The sequence below is a fragment of the Dipodomys merriami genome, unplaced genomic scaffold, assembly GCF_024711535.1.
Source record: "Dipodomys merriami isolate MVZ:Mamm:240054 unplaced genomic scaffold, mDipMer1.0.p SCAF_9, whole genome shotgun sequence".
Classification (NCBI taxonomy): Eukaryota; Metazoa; Chordata; class Mammalia; order Rodentia; family Heteromyidae; genus Dipodomys; species Dipodomys merriami.
The window spans coordinates 11,013,033-11,030,975 of NW_027206512.1; the positions used below are offsets into that span (position 1 = coordinate 11,013,033).

The following is a 17,943-nucleotide window of genomic DNA, read 5'->3' on the forward strand; positions in this document are numbered from 1 at the left end:
GAGGTTAAACAAAGGCAGTCACAGATCCCAGCCCGTGTACCTTGTCATGCCAGCGCTGGGCACTGACTCTTCCTGCAGTTCTAAGACTGGGTGCAGCCCAGAAAACAGGGACGCGTTAGAGCAACAACGAGACCATTCAGAAAACCCAGGCCCTGTGGCCTGTCTGCCTCCTCCTACCGGTGCCACAGTGTCCTCACGGTCCCCTGCACCGTGAGGTAAACATACACCTGAGCAACAGAGATAAGAAAGCTGAACTGGAAAGGCCAATCTCTCCCTCCAAGGCTTGGCATTTCTCAGCACAGCTTGGCAAGATGAGAGAGTGGGACCCAGTCATTCTGTGTTTCATCTAGATCAGATCACAATTTCACCTAGGAAAAAAGAGTTCTTGGGCAACAACAACAACAACAAAAAAGTGCTGGGAACTGAACCCAGGGACTCATGAGTGGCATGTGTGCAATACCACTGGACTGCACCCCTACCCCGGTAACTTTTCCAAGACTTCCCTTTCTAAACACTAAGGTTCCAGGGGCATAGACAGTCAAGGTGAGGAGCGGAACCCCTCACACTTACTTAATAAGATCCACAGTGTCTGAGTACACCGTGTAAGCTGACTTCGATGCCGGCATTTCTGACTCCATGGCAAATCCACACTCAATGAAGGACAGGATGGCTTCCAAGTACTTAAAGGCCTTTCCAACCTTGTCCGTCTGTAGAAGAACACAGTCATTGTCAGGCTTAAGGCAGGCTTTAGTTTCTCACCCTTGTTCTTTACTGTAACTTGAACTTTGCTGTCTTAGTTTTCTTGTGGTCAAAGAGAAGTGGAGAATGAACCAGCTGAAAGTGGTAAGAACCAAGGTCAGCTTATTTTTTTTTGGGGGGGGGGGTGGGGGGGTACGGTCGTGGGTCTTGAACTCTGGGCCTGGGTGCTATCCCTCAGCTATTCAGCTCAAGGCTAGCACCCTACCACTTGAGCCACAGCGTGACTTTGGCTTTTTTCTTTTTGCTTATGTGGTGCTGAGGAATTGAACCCAGGGCCTCATGCATGCAAGGCAAGCGCTCTACCATTGAGCCACCTTCCCAGCCCCAGCCAGTCAGCTTTGAACTACAAAAAATGTGTTTCAGCAAAAGTTCATTGGGAGAAAAAACAATTTGGTATTACAACTATTTTTTGAAAACTTCATGGAGTGTACATGTCCAAACTAAGGTATGAAGTACACAGGGCTGCATTAGTGTGCGGTCACTCATTATGTAACTTTCTTGAGAAACAGGAAGTGATGAGGGCTTTCTTATAAGTAGAAAGCATTTATTATGGTTTATAAGCACCTAAAATGATCTCACAGTAATCTTGTATGCATTTGAGAATCCAACAGATTAATCTTCTTTGGCGCCTTAGTTTGGTATTCAAGGCTGTTGTTTGGGCCAACAGGGGCAAAAATCTCAAAGTCCCTTAAAGGAAATGGAGAAATCTAAGTGAAATCACCTTGCACTCAAATACCCATTTGGTGGCTTAGCCCTATCCTCGATGATTGGCACAGAGCCAGTCAGACTAATGAGAGATTGTGGTGAATGACACTTTCTCTCTCCACGTGACATGCACACCACATATGAAAGCAGCTCGTTAACACTTGCCAGATTGGAATTTCTTTCTAGCTTGACATGTTCAGGAAGAATGAAGACAGTCAAGATGTACATGGAATACAGGAAGACAGTGACATATTGGCAGAGGGCTTAGCGCTGCTAATTATTTTCAGTCAACTACACTATATATGGTTTTTGTGCCTTACCAGTAGATGCACATTCATATGCACATATGCATGCACGTGTATAGGTGTGCACACTCATATTTATGTACACCTATATTTATATGTATACAGATACCATTTTGACCTTCATTTAAAAATCCTTCCCAAGGTGGCTCAGTGGTAGAGCGCTTGCCTTGCATGCATGAGGCCCTGGGTTCGATTCCTCAGCACCACATAAGCAAAAAAAGAAAAAAGCCAGAAGTGGCGCTGTGGCTCAAGTGGTAGAGCACTAGCCTTGAGCTGAAGAGCTGAGGGACAGCGCCCAGGCCCAGAGTTCAGGCCCCAAATAAAATAAAATAAAAATTCTTCCCAGAGAGACCAGACTCAGAAGATGAGTGATAAAAAAGAATAAAAGCCAAATTCACACATGCCTTAGCTAATCAGCCATATAGGACAGACTCATTGCTTCGCTGATGGGAATCTAATTCTCAAAAAGGTGCTTTTTTTTTTTATGTGCTTTTTTGAAACTTTCTCATGAAATTTCCAAAATTAATATTGGCTGAAAGGCAGAAGCAAAGCAAAGCAGAGGATCAGAGAGCAACTAGTCAACAATATTCACTTCCTTCAGTATCTCACCAAGCTAAAAATGAGATTGTGCCTGGCACAACTCTCCTGAAATTCTGCAATGCTGTGAAGTAGCAGCGCTGCAGGCTCCCTGCTCCATATAAGCATAAGCTTGTGTGACACTTGCCCTCCTACACTCAGCCAGGCCCTCTGCTCTCTGGAACGCCAAGAGCACAGCTTTGAGACATTATGCAATGGAGAGAAATGACGTAGTGTGATTATACAGGTTATTGGTTGGCCTGGCAGAAGATGGGAACAAAATGGGATGTAATTACCTATTACAATGGAATGCGAGCGGCATACTGTAGGACTAACTAAAGTGCCCCGGGACACATGGCCACCTTATGAAAAAAGACCAGACTATATATAGATCAGAAACAAATCTCCCTAGAGTACTAATGTGAATTGAATAATGAGGGAATCTAATGTTGAAAATATCCCGTGTTGGGTTAAGTTTTAGACAACTGGCTGTGGCACTGGTTACTCTCTTCCAAAACTTGAAAGAGACACACGCGTCCAGTCACAATGTTGGCAGTACAAGGAGACAGTAGAGAACACCGTGGTCTGGCGTGGGTCATCCCAACAAGCTTGTTCTGGACTTGCTAAGAGCACAAAAAGAGAAACAGGCCATTTTGCCTGTTAGAAGGTATCAGTGTGCCCTTCCTAGTGTTGGACAAGAGCTGAATATCATGGCTGAGGTGGATGGACAGCAGGACAATATCCTGACAGCTGCCGTGTCAGCCTCAACCAGATCCCCAAGGGCCTGGCAAGCACAGGTAGGCTTGAATGCCAGAGGGCAGGGCCACCAGGTGCTTGTGTCCTGAGACCAGGGTGCCACACACTGCTCCAGGGAGGGAGGGGTTTGTTCACAGTGTGTTTAGGTTTCTAAACACACTCAGGGGGAATCACAGTGTGTTTAGGTTTCTAAACACACTCGGGGGAAAAAAAAGCTTTAACCATTGAAAGATGGTTTTAAATATGATAAACATGGTCTCTATAAACTGCAGCAGGAACATAAAAACATATCAACCATGTATATAACTTAACCACAAACTACTACCTTCCAGAAAGTTCAAAGGCCAGCGAGTAAGGAGAACTCACATGTGCAGGGCTTATGTACCAGCAATACAATCAGTACCTATACCTTAAATTTTCTGTCCTTGGTCAACTATTCCTTCAGGACCAGTCAAGGCTTTGAGATAACCTTGGAATGTAAAAAGGCTTCCCAGAACTTACTGTTCACATCCAAAGAATTGATTCAGCAGAACAAAAAAGCACCCATATATGAACTCTCCACCAGGCAGGCCCATGTTCACTCCTTAGGAAATGTGACTAGGCACTACATACATTTCCCCATGATCAGATTCAGTCAATGGAGCCACAGTATTCCACGAATACCCTTTACCCCACAGTCAGCAGATCTGGTTATCTTGCTCACACCTCAGCCAATAGTGGGTTCAAACAACCCTCCCTCCTACTGTCCCTGAACCCAGATCTTCCAGACACCCCTCCACCTCTCCCTCTTGCTGACCCTGAACCTGCGTGTGTGTGTATGCATGCGTGTGTGTGTGTGTGTGTGTGTGTGTGTGTGTATTTCTACCAAGGGAATGAAAGCCAAGACTCACCATAGACTCTGCTTTGTACTTCAACTTTTTTGCTTCCTTCATGTGAAAATCAGCTTGCTGTCTGAAAAAGAAAAGCAGGGGGTCATGTGAACCTCAAGTACCAGGACAGAGCAAGGTAACTACAGAAGACTCGGTGAAAGAGGATGGAAGGGGGGAAGAACGCAAGTACAGAATGAAACCAGACAATGGGACCGTGTCCAGGAAAGGATGGAGGGTGAGAATAAAAGCATCTGAACTCTTACTTGTCAAACTTGACTTGAGGCTTCCCTGGTTTAGAGTTGCCATTTGGCAAAGAAGGCACTGGAAAAGGATTTGAAGTATCTCCAGAAAATCCCTTTAAAAAAAAAATATATATATATATTATACATCCTAAAAGTTAACACACACCCTTTTTTCATTTGTTTTATAGACAGTCTTTTGGTACAGCCTAGCAGGCCTTGAACTCTTGACTTTCCTGCCCCAGCTTGCTCAGTGTTTGGGGTTGCAGGCATGCCAACATACCTGACATCCCCCCTTAACAGCCCAAAATTGGAAAAAAAAGAGCAAATCAAACACTACAGTTTAGGAAGTGGCTCTGTGGCTCAAGCTGTAGAGCGTTCACCTTGAGCTGAAGAGCACAGGGACAGGGCCAAGCCCAGCGTTCAAGCCCCACGACCGACCAAAAAAACAAAAACAAAACAAAAACAAACACTACAGTTTAGCTTGGTTGAGCAAGCTAAAGGACCTGAAGCTGTAGAGTCTGCTGATACTGGGGACTTAATTAGAGTGAAGACAACAATGTACACCAACAGAACTCAACGAAAAGCATAAAATCATCTTTTAATCAACATACACCCCCCCCATTAAGTGGGAAAGGGTAATTGATTTGTTTGAGAAATAAAGAGGGCTTTTTTCCTCTGATATACAGTAAATGAAAGTATTTGAGATCTAAAAAAAAAGGGGGGCTAACCATTTCTTATTGTTACACATCTGATAAACAGGAAGCAATAAAAAAATTATATATATGTATTTCCACTTCTGAATCACTTTCAGAATTGACCCCTAGACTTTTGTGCAATATTAACTGCCATTCAATAAGCACATCTTAAAAAAAAAAAAGTGAGAGAAAAGAAATGGGAACCATCAGCTCCAAAGTAAAACTGATGAACAAATAAACGGCTGTAGAGTGCATCACTGGGGAGAGTTAACTTGATGGAGTTGGAAAAGATACAGCAACGCATTCCATTTTCACACAGGCTGATCCTGCTACTTACTTTGTGTTCCGTGGAGCTTCCGGAGCCCCTCCCTTGGACTTTTCTGTGCTTGGGAATGGAAGAATCTTTATGGTTGTTCTTAGTACTACTGGCACTTTTGGGAGGGTCCTGACCACAGCTGTCTGCTTCCTGCCTTGACCTCTTGTGTGCAGGCTTGGCTGGCTTCTGGGAGGAGGAGGAGGAGGAAGAGGAAGTAGAGGAAGACACAGGTGGAGGAGGAAGCATTTCCTTTTTTGAAGGCTCTGAGGAAGGCCTGGGTGTCCTGGAGTAAAACAGCATACAAAATTAAGTTGAAGAGGACCACAAACGACATGGCTTTGTTTGGTTATAAACATCTAAATTAAGGCAGGAAAGATCATGCTGTCCCAGAGCATAAAACTGTCGTAGAAAGGCCGAATTTTGTACATGGTCTTCCTGATAAGTGGATGCTAAATCCAAAATGTTAGGTGATACAACAAAACTAACAGGACTTAAGAAACAAAGAACTCCCACTCATCTGGTTGAACCACTACTAAATATCCCCATGCTACTGATCACATATATGGTATATAACATGTGAACACCGTTATATGTTACAGACTGTGATAGACAATTTGCTCCAGGAAAGTCAGAATGAACTTGTGACTTTAAGTGAGCATCATTATTCCACAATACTGTGAATTTCTGGAAATTATGTAATCACTTAATCACAATCAAAAAAAAAAAAAAAAAGAACCTCGGGGAAGGGAGGGAGGGAGGGGATGGTAGGGGGAAAACAATGGAGGGGGTAACAATGTTCAAGAGGAAGTGTACTCATTACCTCACTCATGTAACTGTAACCCTCTGTATAGTATCTTTACAATAAAAAAAATTTAAAAAAATAAAAGAAAGGCCGAATTTTAGGGACTTTTGCATGTCTGACAAATCTAGCCCTATCCACTGGTAATAAATGAAGTTGTATAGCTTCTCACTAAGCTAGCAGAGTCTGCCAGAAGTCCCAACTTTTTTTTTTTTTTTTTTCAGTGTTGGGGCCTGAACTCTGGGCCGGGTCGCTGTCCCTCAGCTCTTCAGCTTAAGACTTTAGCCACAGCACCACTTCCTGCTTATTCTGCTTATGTGGTGCCGAGGAATCAAACCCAGGGCCTCATGCATGCAAGACAAGTGCTCTACCACAGAGCCACCTTCCCAGCCCCAGATCCCAACTTTTGATAACCATGTACCTCTCTTATTCAGTTGTTCCTCAGTCCACACCTTGTCCTGACAAACAGGCAAGGTCAACGGCCACCTTCACATCTGACGCCTCCCTTCCTCCTCCCCCCCCCCATGTCTGTGGGCTCCTACATTTATGCACTTGTTTTTGTTTTGTTTTGGCAAGCTCCTGAATGCGCATGCCAGAGTAAATGACAGTTACATTTTATATCCATACCTTCTTGGCACTACAACTTTCACCTGCCATCCCTCTCCCTAATAAGATGTGAAAAGGCAGTCAGGTGTTGTGGTTCACACCTATAATCCCAGCTACACAGACGGTTGGGATCTGAGAATCATGGTTCAAAACTAGCCTGGGCAAACAAATTTACCAGACTTATTTATATCTCAAATTAACCAGCAAAAGAGCAGAAGTAAAGGTGCAACTCAAGTGGTAGAGCAGCAGCCATGAGCAAAAAAAGCTGACTGAGCACATGGGGCCGAGAGCTCAAGTGCCAAAGCCACAGAAAGGCTTGACAGACTCTTCCTCATCTCTAAAAAGAGCACTGGACCCAAGCTCCCAAATCCGTGCCAGCTCCACTCGCACTAACAATATGTGGCCTTGAGCAGTTGTGTTCTCTCTCCCACTCCATCCTCCTCCCCTCCCTTCCTCTCCCTTCCTCTCCCTTTCCATCTCTCCCTCTCTCCCTCCCTCCCTCCCTCCCTCCCTCTCTCTCTCTCTCTCTCTCTCTCTCTCTCTCTCTCTCTCTCTCTCTCTCTCTCTCTCTCTCTCTCTCTCTCCCCCTCCCCCCCCCCTCTCACCCATTCTACCAAATAGGGACAAAAATTGTATTTTCCATACTTTGGTACTTTCCTTTACCAAAAATTGGTTAATTCAGGTGTTTAGGAAACTTCCCTGATATATTGACTTTCTATCAAAGGATCTATTGATAAGATCTGGGGTGGGTTGGGGGGTGGGGGGGGGGGGAGAGACTTATAGGAAACAAATGTTACATATCCTCAGAATGAGTCAGAGCAATCCATTAATCCATTGCTCCCACCCAGAAGGAAACGCTTTCCTTTGCTGAGACCCAAGAAGACCTGGTTACCTTTCTTTATACTCACTTTGTTTTAGAAGATTCTTTGTGAGAAGATGAAGACTGTGATTTGACTTCTTTCTCCAACTTGATTTTTTTGTTCTCATAATCTCTTTCTGTGTAACCCTGTTATTGTGGTACAACAAGCAAAGCAAGGCATTACAGATGTACAGATAAAACTGAACAGGCAGACAGTAATTCCACTTTTCAAGACATGTATGCACACAGAGCAACCTTACTTTGAGGTCACGTGTGATACTCAAAATGTGATTCGGTGTGCAGTGAAACAGATGGTACATGAAGAAAGATTATTCCTCCGCCAAGTGCCAGGGACTCATGCCTGGAACCCTAGCTACTCGGGAGGCAGAGAGCTGAGGATCACAGGTCAAAGCCAGACCTGGGTAGGAAGTCCATGAGACTCTATGTCCAATGAACCACCAAAAGGATGGAAGTACAGCTGTGGCTCAAGTGGTTTCGAGCTAGTGCTTTTTTAAGCCTAGGGACAGCACCCAGGCCCTGAGTTCAAGCACCAGGACTGGAACCAAAAGAAGAAAGGGGGGAAGGGACAGGGGAAGAAGAGGAAGAAGAGGAAGAGGAGGAGGGGGGGAGGGAAAGGGAGGGGAAGGGACAGGGGAAGGGGAAGGGGGGGGAGGGAAGAGAGGCAGGCTATTCCTCCTGCCTAGAAAAGGGATTAATATATGAAGCAGTAGCTATAGCAAGAACAGTAGGCTTTATCTTGCCATGATATTTTCTAAATATTGAAGAATCAATACTTTAAGGCCCTGTACCAAAACAAACCAATCAATAAAACATGCACATTCACTGGGAATGGTGCATCTCTGTAATCCTAGCACACAGGAGGTTGAGGAAGGAAGATGGAGAATTGGAGGCCAGCCTTGGCTACACAGTGAGACTGTCTCAAATCACAAAAAACAGGATCAGAACAAAACAAAAATGATGCATATTCATCTTAACGGACACGGGGGTAACTATGAGGCCTCCCCCTACTGTTTTCAAAAGACTCATCTGCTTATATCCACTCATGTATTGTTTGTGTAACATTCAGAGAGAAATGTTTTTCAACAGTACCCTTATTTGTCATTAGAAGAGATGTTTGAGGCTGGGAATATGACTTAGTGGTCGCGTGCTTGCCTAGCATGCATGAAGTCTTGGGTTCGATCCCTCAGTACCACATAAACAGAAAAAGCCCAAAGTGGTGCCTTGGCTCAAGGGGTAGAGTGCTAGCCTTGAGCAAAAGAAGCTCAGAGACAATTCCCAGGCCCTGAGTTAAAGTCCCAGGACTGGTGAAAAGAAATAGAAATAGAGAAAGAGAAAGAAAAGAAGAAAGGGAGAGGGAGAGGGAGAGGGAGAGGGAGAGAAGATGTTTTAAGCCTAGTTCCACCAAAGAAAAGAAGAAGGGAAGAAGAGGAGGGAGGAGGATCAGGGAAGGAGAGGAGGAAGGAGAAGGAAAAGATGAGGAGGAGGGAGAAGGAGGAGAAGGAAGAAATAAAGAGGAGGAAGACAACTATAGAAATCAAACAAAGCAATCCTCAAGACAAAAGCCTTTTATGTGTCAAACATGGGGACTTCACACAGGGACTTGGTTGGTGCAGAAGTAACTAAAGAAGGCGGCGCTCTATCCCTCCAGCAAGCAGCAGCCAAAGGAATGGAGCCCTTCAATTCACTGTACTGCCCAGTAAGAAATAAGTCCCCAACTGTGAGTTCACTGACTAAGAATCTGGGACACACTTGTCAATCTAGGACAATTACCAACCAACTCTGGATCCTCCTAAGCCACAAGAGAAAAACTATTCATCAAATGCATCCAATTAACTGACAGGGGGAGGTCTCAGTTTTCTCCACAGTGTTTTCTTCTTTCCTGAATGTCTCCAAGAAAAGATTAATAAATGAAGGTGTGTAGGTTCAAGGTCTATCCAGACAACAATAAACAGCCTGACCTGCTCAAAAGAATAAGAAATAGAAAATTTAAAAATCCCTCCCTCCTCCTTGCTCCTGCAAAACCCCTCCAACCAGGACTCTTCTGGAAAAGGGCTTCTGTTCACTCATGTGCCTTCCTGCTTCAACCTCAATTTACCCATGGTGGCTCAAAAAGCTACCCTGAAGGTACTCTGAGGACAGTGTTTTAGAAGGAGAATGTGATTTTACATAGATTAAAGCATTTGCTCTATGTGTATATGGGGAGGGGAGAGGCGGGGGGGAGGGGGAGGCATCCCTGGGGCTTGAACTGAAGGCATTGCACTCGCATGGTTGTTGTTCTACCACGTCAGCCACACCTCCAACTCCCCATTGATTAAAATTTTAAGTGACATATATTGAGGCAGTAGATAAAATATACAATTGCTATTAAAACTGTCACTAGTTTCATTTCCCTTTGTAAAATAATTTAATCTGTGCTGTGTGCTGGTAGCTCACACAGGTTGAGGTCTGAGGATCGGGGGTTCAAAGCCCAAAGCCAGCTCAAGCAAGAGGTTCTGGAGATTCTTATCTCCAACTATAAAAAGAAATAGAACTGTGGCTCAAGTGATAGAGATCTAGCCTTGTGCAAAAAAAAAAAAAAAAAAATCTCAGGGACAGTACCCAGGCCCTGAGTTCAAGCCCCTGGAGAAGCACACACAAAATGTTTTTTTAAAAAATATGACTACTAGGAAATTTACAATCGCACATTACTAAGTTACTCATGAGTAACTGCTCTTATACACTGCAGAAGATGATCTGAGAACTGGGCTCTAAATTTCCAATTAGTAAATGCAAAGAAGTCACCACATCTACAGGTAGATAAGATAAATGCAGTTACTCAGAAATGTAACTATTCACCTAGTGAGACCCATGCAAGGAGCTGATAAGGAGATAGAGTATGTGAGATAAGAAGCCCTAACCCTGACTAAAATGCCTTTAGTTCCACACTGATTCCCCTAGGATCACAGGCCAGAGGCAGAAAGAATCCTGGAAGGGGGGGGGGGGGGGGGGCGGGGCGGGGCAGGGAGAGATAGGAGAAAATGAGGGATGGGGTAACACTGTTCAAAAAGAAATGTACTCATTATCTTACTATGTAATTGTAACCCCTCTGTACATCACATTTACGATAAAATTTAAAAAAAAAAAAAAAAAAAACTCCTGGAGCAGAATTCAGAAGCTAACCGTACTGGCATGAGCCGAGAGCCACACACTGCAAAAGGTCCTGCTTGGAATACAAGCCTACTACAGTGGAGAGAGAAAGACTTATTAGCAATGAGGCTGCACCCAGGGCAGGTCTAGAAACTCCATCAATTAGGAGCCTATTTATGCCTAGGTACCCTGTCACAAAAACCTAGGGAATTCTCTTAAAGGTTGCATAGCTGGTCTACCAAGCAGGGCAAGAAGGTAGGAAATTATCTTTAGGCAAAGTCAGAATCTGCTAAAGGACAGATACCAATTTGTACACGTGGTAGTAAAGCACTGTTTTATTTTATTTTATTTTATTTGGGTCCGGTCGTGGGGCCTGAACTCTGGGCCTGGGCGCTGTCCCTCAGCTCTTCAGCTCAAGGCTAGCACTCCACCACTTGAGCCACAGCACCACTTCCAGCTTTTTCCTTTTTGCTTATGTGGTGCTGAGGAACGGAACCCAGGGCCTCAGGCATGCAAGGCAAGCGCTCTACCACTGAGCCAACTTCCCAGCCCTGAAGCACTGTTTTAAATGGAAGGTAATTTCCTCTGACACAAAGTTCTCAAGACAAAACCAAACATAGACCACACAAAAAAGTTACTTCTTCAAGAAAACACCAAAGTCCAGGGGTAAAATGTCAATAAATTTTTGTTTGTGTGTTTTTCTGTTGTTTAGGACATGCTAGTTTTGACTATAAACCAAAGCGGCAGATCTTATAAACCACACCCATGAAAATAAGATTTGTGATGAATCAGTGTTCACCAAGTTGGGAATCTGGCTTGTGCTAGCTATGGACTTGAGAGAAGGGCTAACAAACAAGCAATCACCACACTTGAACTTCACCGAGGGTGACCATTTAAATCACACTGCCCTTTACAGCTTACTGGAACAATTAGCTGCATGTGGGTATTTAACAACTCTCAGGCAGACAGTACTCCATAACTAGTTGAAAGGAAGCCATTAAACTCCATAAAGCAAAAGCCCTCTCTGCGATTCTGCCAGTGCTGAGCTCATGCCCGCAGGCCTCATTCACTGAAGCACTTGGAACTTTGTCCTCTTCTGCCAGGGTCAGTCCCAGAGCACTCAGCATGTGTAAGCTGGCTCAAAAACTAAGCCACATAGCTGAAGGCCACGGCTGAGCTCCCTGGAAGCAGGCCTCCTATGGCCTTCAGTGGATGGACCCGAGAGTCACTAAATGGTGGCAGGCAACCCTGACTGTTAAAGAGTTGAAAAGGAATTCCTAGACCAAGACTTGAAAAACAGGAAGCAAGATGTTCTTTAGGTTTTGCTAGCTTAGGAGCCACAAGAAAATCAGATACAAGCAACTTACTCTCTTCAGGATGGGAGAAAGAAGTCCCTTTGCATTTTTAGTTTATTTTTTGTATGTGGGTGCTGGTCCTAGGGCTTGAATTCAGGGCTTGGGCACCGTCCCTGAGCTTTTTTGCTCCACCACTTGAGGCACAGCTCTAAGCTCCACTTTCAGTGTTTTTCGGTGGTTAGTTGGAGGTAGGAGACTCACGGACTTTCCTGCCCAGGCTGGCTTCAAACTGTGATCCTCACTCAGTCTCCAGCATAAGCCTGCGCCCAGCTCACTGGTGTTTCATCCCCAGGTCACCCCACCTCCAACCCCTATTTCAGGGAATCCATTCAAAGGTTTGTGACTCAGAAACTCTTTGTTCCATAAGTTCTCATCGGTGCCTGCTTCTACCACAATGGCAGCTTCCTGCTGCCAAATGGGCCCAATTGTCTTTCTCAACCTGTTGGGTCAGGCCGCCTCAGGTGAGCTGCCAAGTTCTGCTCCACCTATATGGCCAAGGAAAAGGAAAACAAAACAAAACAGGCAAGAACCAAGACCATAAAAGGAAGGGATGAGGCCAAGTGGCGCCACCGCCTCCAGCCTGGCTGTATGCTGCCCGTACCTGGCTCATTGTAGGAGCACTGTAAGTAGGAGCGAAACATGAAGGGAGCTTTTTCCAGAACTAACACTAATTTGGGGCCATGGAGTTTTGAACTGATGGAAAGGTGCCAGGAGTGCGGCTGTAATGGGGGAAGTCTGGAGTATCTGAAAGAGACCCTGAAATGGGTGGGGGGAAGGGGGGAAATCACTGGACTGGGCTGGGAAGAGGTGGTGCTCTAGACTCACTTTCACTCCATGCCTTTCTGGGTCTCCTCTATAAAAGGTGGGGCTGAACAGGGGCTGTTGAGGCTCTTAGACCACTTAAAAACCGAGGTGCTATGATAGTCTCTCAAATGGAAGCCAACAGGCTTGGCATTGCATGAAATAGAGGATAAACTGGAGGAGTAGCTAGTACTTTGGGAAATTCAGGCAATTAGCTCTAAAGGAGATTCAACAAGAAAAGAATGTAGGGATGTGAAGCACACACCCCGGCACAGGGGTCAGGGACACACTGGGCAGACAGGTCACGCACACTGAGGTAAGTACTACAGAGAGGGAAAATGAATCCACCTTTCCCTGCTGGGTGAGGGCAGACAGGTATGGAGATGACTTAAAACAGTATCCGCTACCGTAGGCACACAGTGTGATGCTTTTCCTAAGGCAATGGACTGGCATGCGGCCAAGGATCGATGTGGGTTTAGTAAATTATATGGGGTAAGTTTTTAAAGCCTTGATTTTAAGGACAACAATTTCTGGGTGTTGATCTAAAAAAAAAAAAAACCAAGTCAAAATAAAAGGTAGTTCAATTGTGGATGGAAGGGCAAGATAGAACCAACCATCTCAAAGAATAAAAATGCACTTTTTCCTACCACATACAACTTCCCTTTCTTCTGCAAAACACATAAATGGCACTGATATTTTTTCCAAAAATATGTTAAAAGTTTCTTGGTTAGTAAAGAGATTACTTAGATTACTTACATACTTGAATGAATGAACCCCCTTATTGACAGTTTGCTTGTTTAAATAATCTCTAAGAGAGACTATCCACTTATTTGAGCCAGACATAGTGGCACACGTCTATAATACAGTCCTCGTACTCAAGAGGCTTGAGGCAGAAGGATCACAAGTTTAAGGCCAACCTGAGTTATATAGCTATAGTGTATTTCAAATAAGCAACAAACACAGATCATCTACTTATTGGAAAAGGCAATCTATTAGGTAATAGGATAGAATGGGCTATTATCTTCAAAAATGGCTAGAAGCCACTAAGACCCACACTGGAGCTCACTGCCTGTTTAGGTGCAATTTTTACAGTGCTCCTAATTGCACTGACTGATAAGACAACTGTGTATGCTATGTGAACTATGATTATACATAGTACTTTCAAATATATACTATGGCTTTCATAGTATACTACAGTTCTCAAATTTTTCTTCCAGATATGGAAAGCATAAACCTTGTTTAACAATTGTGCAAAAATGTAAATTAGTATTTATTTATTTGTTGTTGGTTGTGGGGCTTGAACTCTGGGCCTGGGTGCTGACCCTCAGCTCTTTAGCTCAAGGTGAGTGGTCTACCACTTGAGACACAGAGCTGCTTCCAGTTTTCTGGTATTGATTGGAGATAAGAGTCTCATGAGCTTTCTACTTGGGCTGGCTTTCTGACCCTCAGTCCTCAGATCTCAGCCTCCTGAGTACCTAGAATTATAGGTGTGAGCCACCAGCACCTTTGCTAAATTAGCATTTAAATTCTAAGCTCCAAACAGATTGTTAAAAGTTAGTAGTCTATATCAGGAATCCTATGTACTTCACAATCTCTCACTTTTCCTAACCCATTGCTTTAATTTTGTTTTAACGTGTACCCAATGGCTTTATCTTAGCTGTTAATCACCATTAAGTCTCTTTCCTTTGGTCTTGTTTGGTTTTTGCATTATGGAGGATAAACCTCTCAGAGCTAACACATGCAAGGCAAGTACTCAACCACTTGAATTAGATCCTTAGTCTCTACCACTTGTTCTGACTACTTTCATGTGGCTTGTGAAAACCCTGGAAATATTTGCTAAATTTTATACCAGGAGATGAGCAGGCTCTAAAGGACCTTTAAACAAAAACACTAATTTTCAACTGTGTCCCATCTCCGATGGTCTAAGTACATCTTACCTTTCTCTACTGTTCACCCTAAAACTAATTTTTTTTAAATTCCAAAATCCTAATCTGAGGGGAGCTCCCTAGCTTGGAAAAGGAAGGCCACAGGGGCTGGGCTGCCCACTGGAGCCGCTGCGCTAGTCCAAGGGCTAGAGTCCAGAAAGCTGAGGGTCAGGATACAAGCCTGGGGAGGACAGAGATGAATAGTTCGTGCAGTAACATCTCCCACCAAGAACCCAACAGGAAGTAATAAAACCAAAGGACAAGTGATTCTCAGAAAAAAGTGAGCAGCTTTTTATACTTATTATCTTCCTAAGTAAGGGCTGCTAACTGATGATGTACTTGGAGCAAAGAGTTCTCAGCTGTGTGGGTCCAAGCTGGCAGCATGCAACGCACCTGGGGAATTTCTGCAGAATTTCCACAGAAGTAGCAATGTATGAAGAAGGTGGTTTTGCTCCCCTGGGCCCAGTCCCACTAGGCTTTAGGATTTGCCTACCCAATTCCAAAGTTACCAGTGTGAGGAGGGCACCCTGTCATCTGCACTAATTTTTCCCCAAAAGACTGTAAAGAAGCTAGGGTTTAGAAGCAATGGGTGAGACCACAACTTGTCAGTGCCTCAGAAAGACCGACTGACTGTTGCAGACCAGATCTCTAAGCAGCTTGCTAGATCAGTCATGCACTCAATTGAAGATAAGGGGATCGTTGCTTCTCCATGCTTGAAACACAGAGATAATGAGCTGACCTCAGGAAGCTCAGCCAAGTCTGGGGTTGGCTTCAAGGAGGTACATTTCTTACAGCCAAGGATGAGAGCTAGAAGTTTTCCTTTCTGGAGCTTTAAGTAAGACTTCTTGATCTGCACAGAGGCCGACTGATCTGGGAACTTGCTGAAAGATTTTCCAGCTTCAAACATTTCTACCTGGTAAGCCAGCATTTTGGAAGAGAATAATTTTGCCACACATGAGCGAATGTAGAAATTAGCACTGGAGACCACAAAAGACCATGGCACTCTGAAGAAACAGGCTACACACACACACACACACACACACACACACACACACACACACACACACACACACACACACACACACACACACACACACACACACACACACACACACACACACACACACACACACACTTTAAAACTTTAAAAAAGCTTTCTGGCACACAGCCTTACCCTTTCTAGTTGAAAGAGCCCCACAGTGAGCACTTGACCCGCCCCATTCCACTTGCCTGTGGCAGATGTGGTGGCAACCGCCCTCATGTCTCAAGCAACAAGGTTCTGGAGAAAGCAATCACCCTTTGCAGTTTGGTAAAGTCATGTTATATTTTTAACCTAGTGGATTAATCAGTCAGGTCTCAGACATGACAGCAGGCTTCATGATCTTTTTTCCTCTGTTATTCTTAGCTCAACTTCCACAGCTGAGTAAGACGTTTTTCATGCACTTAGAAGAAGAGTGTTAAGAATTATATTCCTTCTCAGCAGGAAGGAGTTGGCCTTTCTTGTGACTTTGTCTACTGGCTTGGGAATGACCTTGGGGGAAACATAGATCTTTCCTCTTCTCAAAGAAGTTAAAAAAAAAAATCCAGCTCAATGAATCAGAAGAAGGGAAAGAAGAATATTCTCCCAAACAGCTGTATGTCAAAGGAACAGATTAGAGTCTTAAATAATGCAGGAACCCCTTGCATCCATTCCTCAAATGAAACTTCCAAAATCCCTATCAAATGACAAATTTTCAGTACTTTACAATGTACTCTCTCAGGCTATCTTATTCCAAAAGATACCCTAGCCAGATGTTTAATAGTTCTAACACAGGTTAGGCACTCCTTATTTTTAAAATATGGAAATAATACTGGTATTAAGAGGCTCATACTAGAATAAGTTTTTATAGAGAAGTTTTTTTTGTCAGTAATTCCATATACTAATACAACATTTCAACTTATGTAAAATCTTAAGTTCTAGGGCCAAAGTAACTGGTGTTTAAGAGTGTTATCTGAAAACATAATCTCACAATGATGCCAGGCACTAGCATCTTTCACCTGTTATCCTAGCTACTCAGGAGGCTGAGATCTGAGGATGAAGGTTCAAAGCCAACCCAAGCAAAAAAAGTCCATGAGATCCTTATCTCCAATTATCCAGCAAAAAGCTGAGTAACTAGCCTTGAGTGAAAAAAGCTACATGGGAGAGTTAGGCCCTGAATGCAAACCCAGTATCAGAGAAATGGAAATGGAAAGGGAAAGGGAAAGGGAAAGGGAAAGGGAAAGGGAAAGGGAAAGGGAAAGGGAAAGGGAAAGGGAAAGGGAAAGGGAAAGGGAAAGGGAAAGGGAAAGGGAAAGGGAAAGGGAAAGGGAAAGGGAAAGGGAAAGGGAAAGGGAAAGGGAAAGGGAAAGGGAAAGGGAAAGGGAAAGGGAAAGGGAAAGGGAAAGGGAAAGGGAAAGGGAAAGGGAAAGGGAAAGGGAAAGGGAAAGGGAAAGGGAAAGGGAAAGGGAAAGGGAAAGGGAAAGGGAAAGGGAAAGGGAAAGGGAAAGGGAAAGGGAAAGGGAAAGGGAAAGGGAAAGGGAAAGGGAAAGGGAAAGGGAAAGGGAAAGGGAAAGGGAAAGGGAAAGGGAAAGGGAAAGGGAAAGGGAAAGGGAAAGGGAAAGGGAAAGGGAAAGGGAAAGGGAAAGGGAAAGGGAAAGGGAAAGGGAAAGGGAAAGGGAAAGGGAAAGGGAAAGGGAAAGGATGGGCTGGGAACGTGGCTTAGAGGTAGAGTGCTTGCCTAGCATGCATGAAGCCCCGGGTTTGATTCCTCAGTACTACATAAACAGAAAAAGCTGAAAGTGGCACCGTGGCTCAAGTAGTAGAGTGCTAACCTTGAGAAAAAAAAAAAAAAAAAGCTCAGAGAACCGGGCGCTGGTGGCTCACACCTGTAATCCTAGCTATTCAGGAGGCCTAGATCTGAGGATCTGGGTTCAAAGCCAGTCTAGGCAGGAAAGACCATGAGACTTTTATCTCCAATAAAACCACCAGAAAACGGGAAGTAGTGATGTAGCTCAAGTGGTAGAGTGCTAGCCTTGAGCTGAAGAGCTGAGGGACAGCGCCCAGGTGTGTGGGGGGATGCTAAAAGCAGCTATGTTTTTCAATGACTGATGAAGACTCCTGATCTAGGATGGAAACATCAAAGGGCAGACAAAGAGGAACTCTGGGAAGAGGACCAAGGCGCATCTCATCAGAGAAAGCATTTTCAGTCC

The 17,943-nt window shown here is 44.3% G+C and overlaps 1 protein-coding gene across 3 annotated transcripts in view; it reads right to left on the minus strand.

Moving 5' to 3' along the window:
- Aff1 (ALF transcription elongation factor 1) overlaps window positions 1-17,943 on the minus strand; it is a 214,939-nt gene that overhangs the window by 9,196 nt on the left and 187,800 nt on the right. For all 3 annotated transcript variants that reach the window (XM_070013207.1, XM_070013206.1, XM_070013210.1), the window contains 5 exons: window positions 7,537-7,634; window positions 5,245-5,506; window positions 4,234-4,325; window positions 3,992-4,052; window positions 571-707 (listed from right to left, as the gene is read on the minus strand). In XM_070013207.1, coding sequence (XP_069869308.1) covers window positions 571-707; window positions 3,992-4,052; window positions 4,234-4,325; window positions 5,245-5,506; window positions 7,537-7,634 — 650 coding nt within the window. The remainder of the gene's footprint in view (window positions 1-570; window positions 708-3,991; window positions 4,053-4,233; window positions 4,326-5,244; window positions 5,507-7,536; window positions 7,635-17,943) is intronic.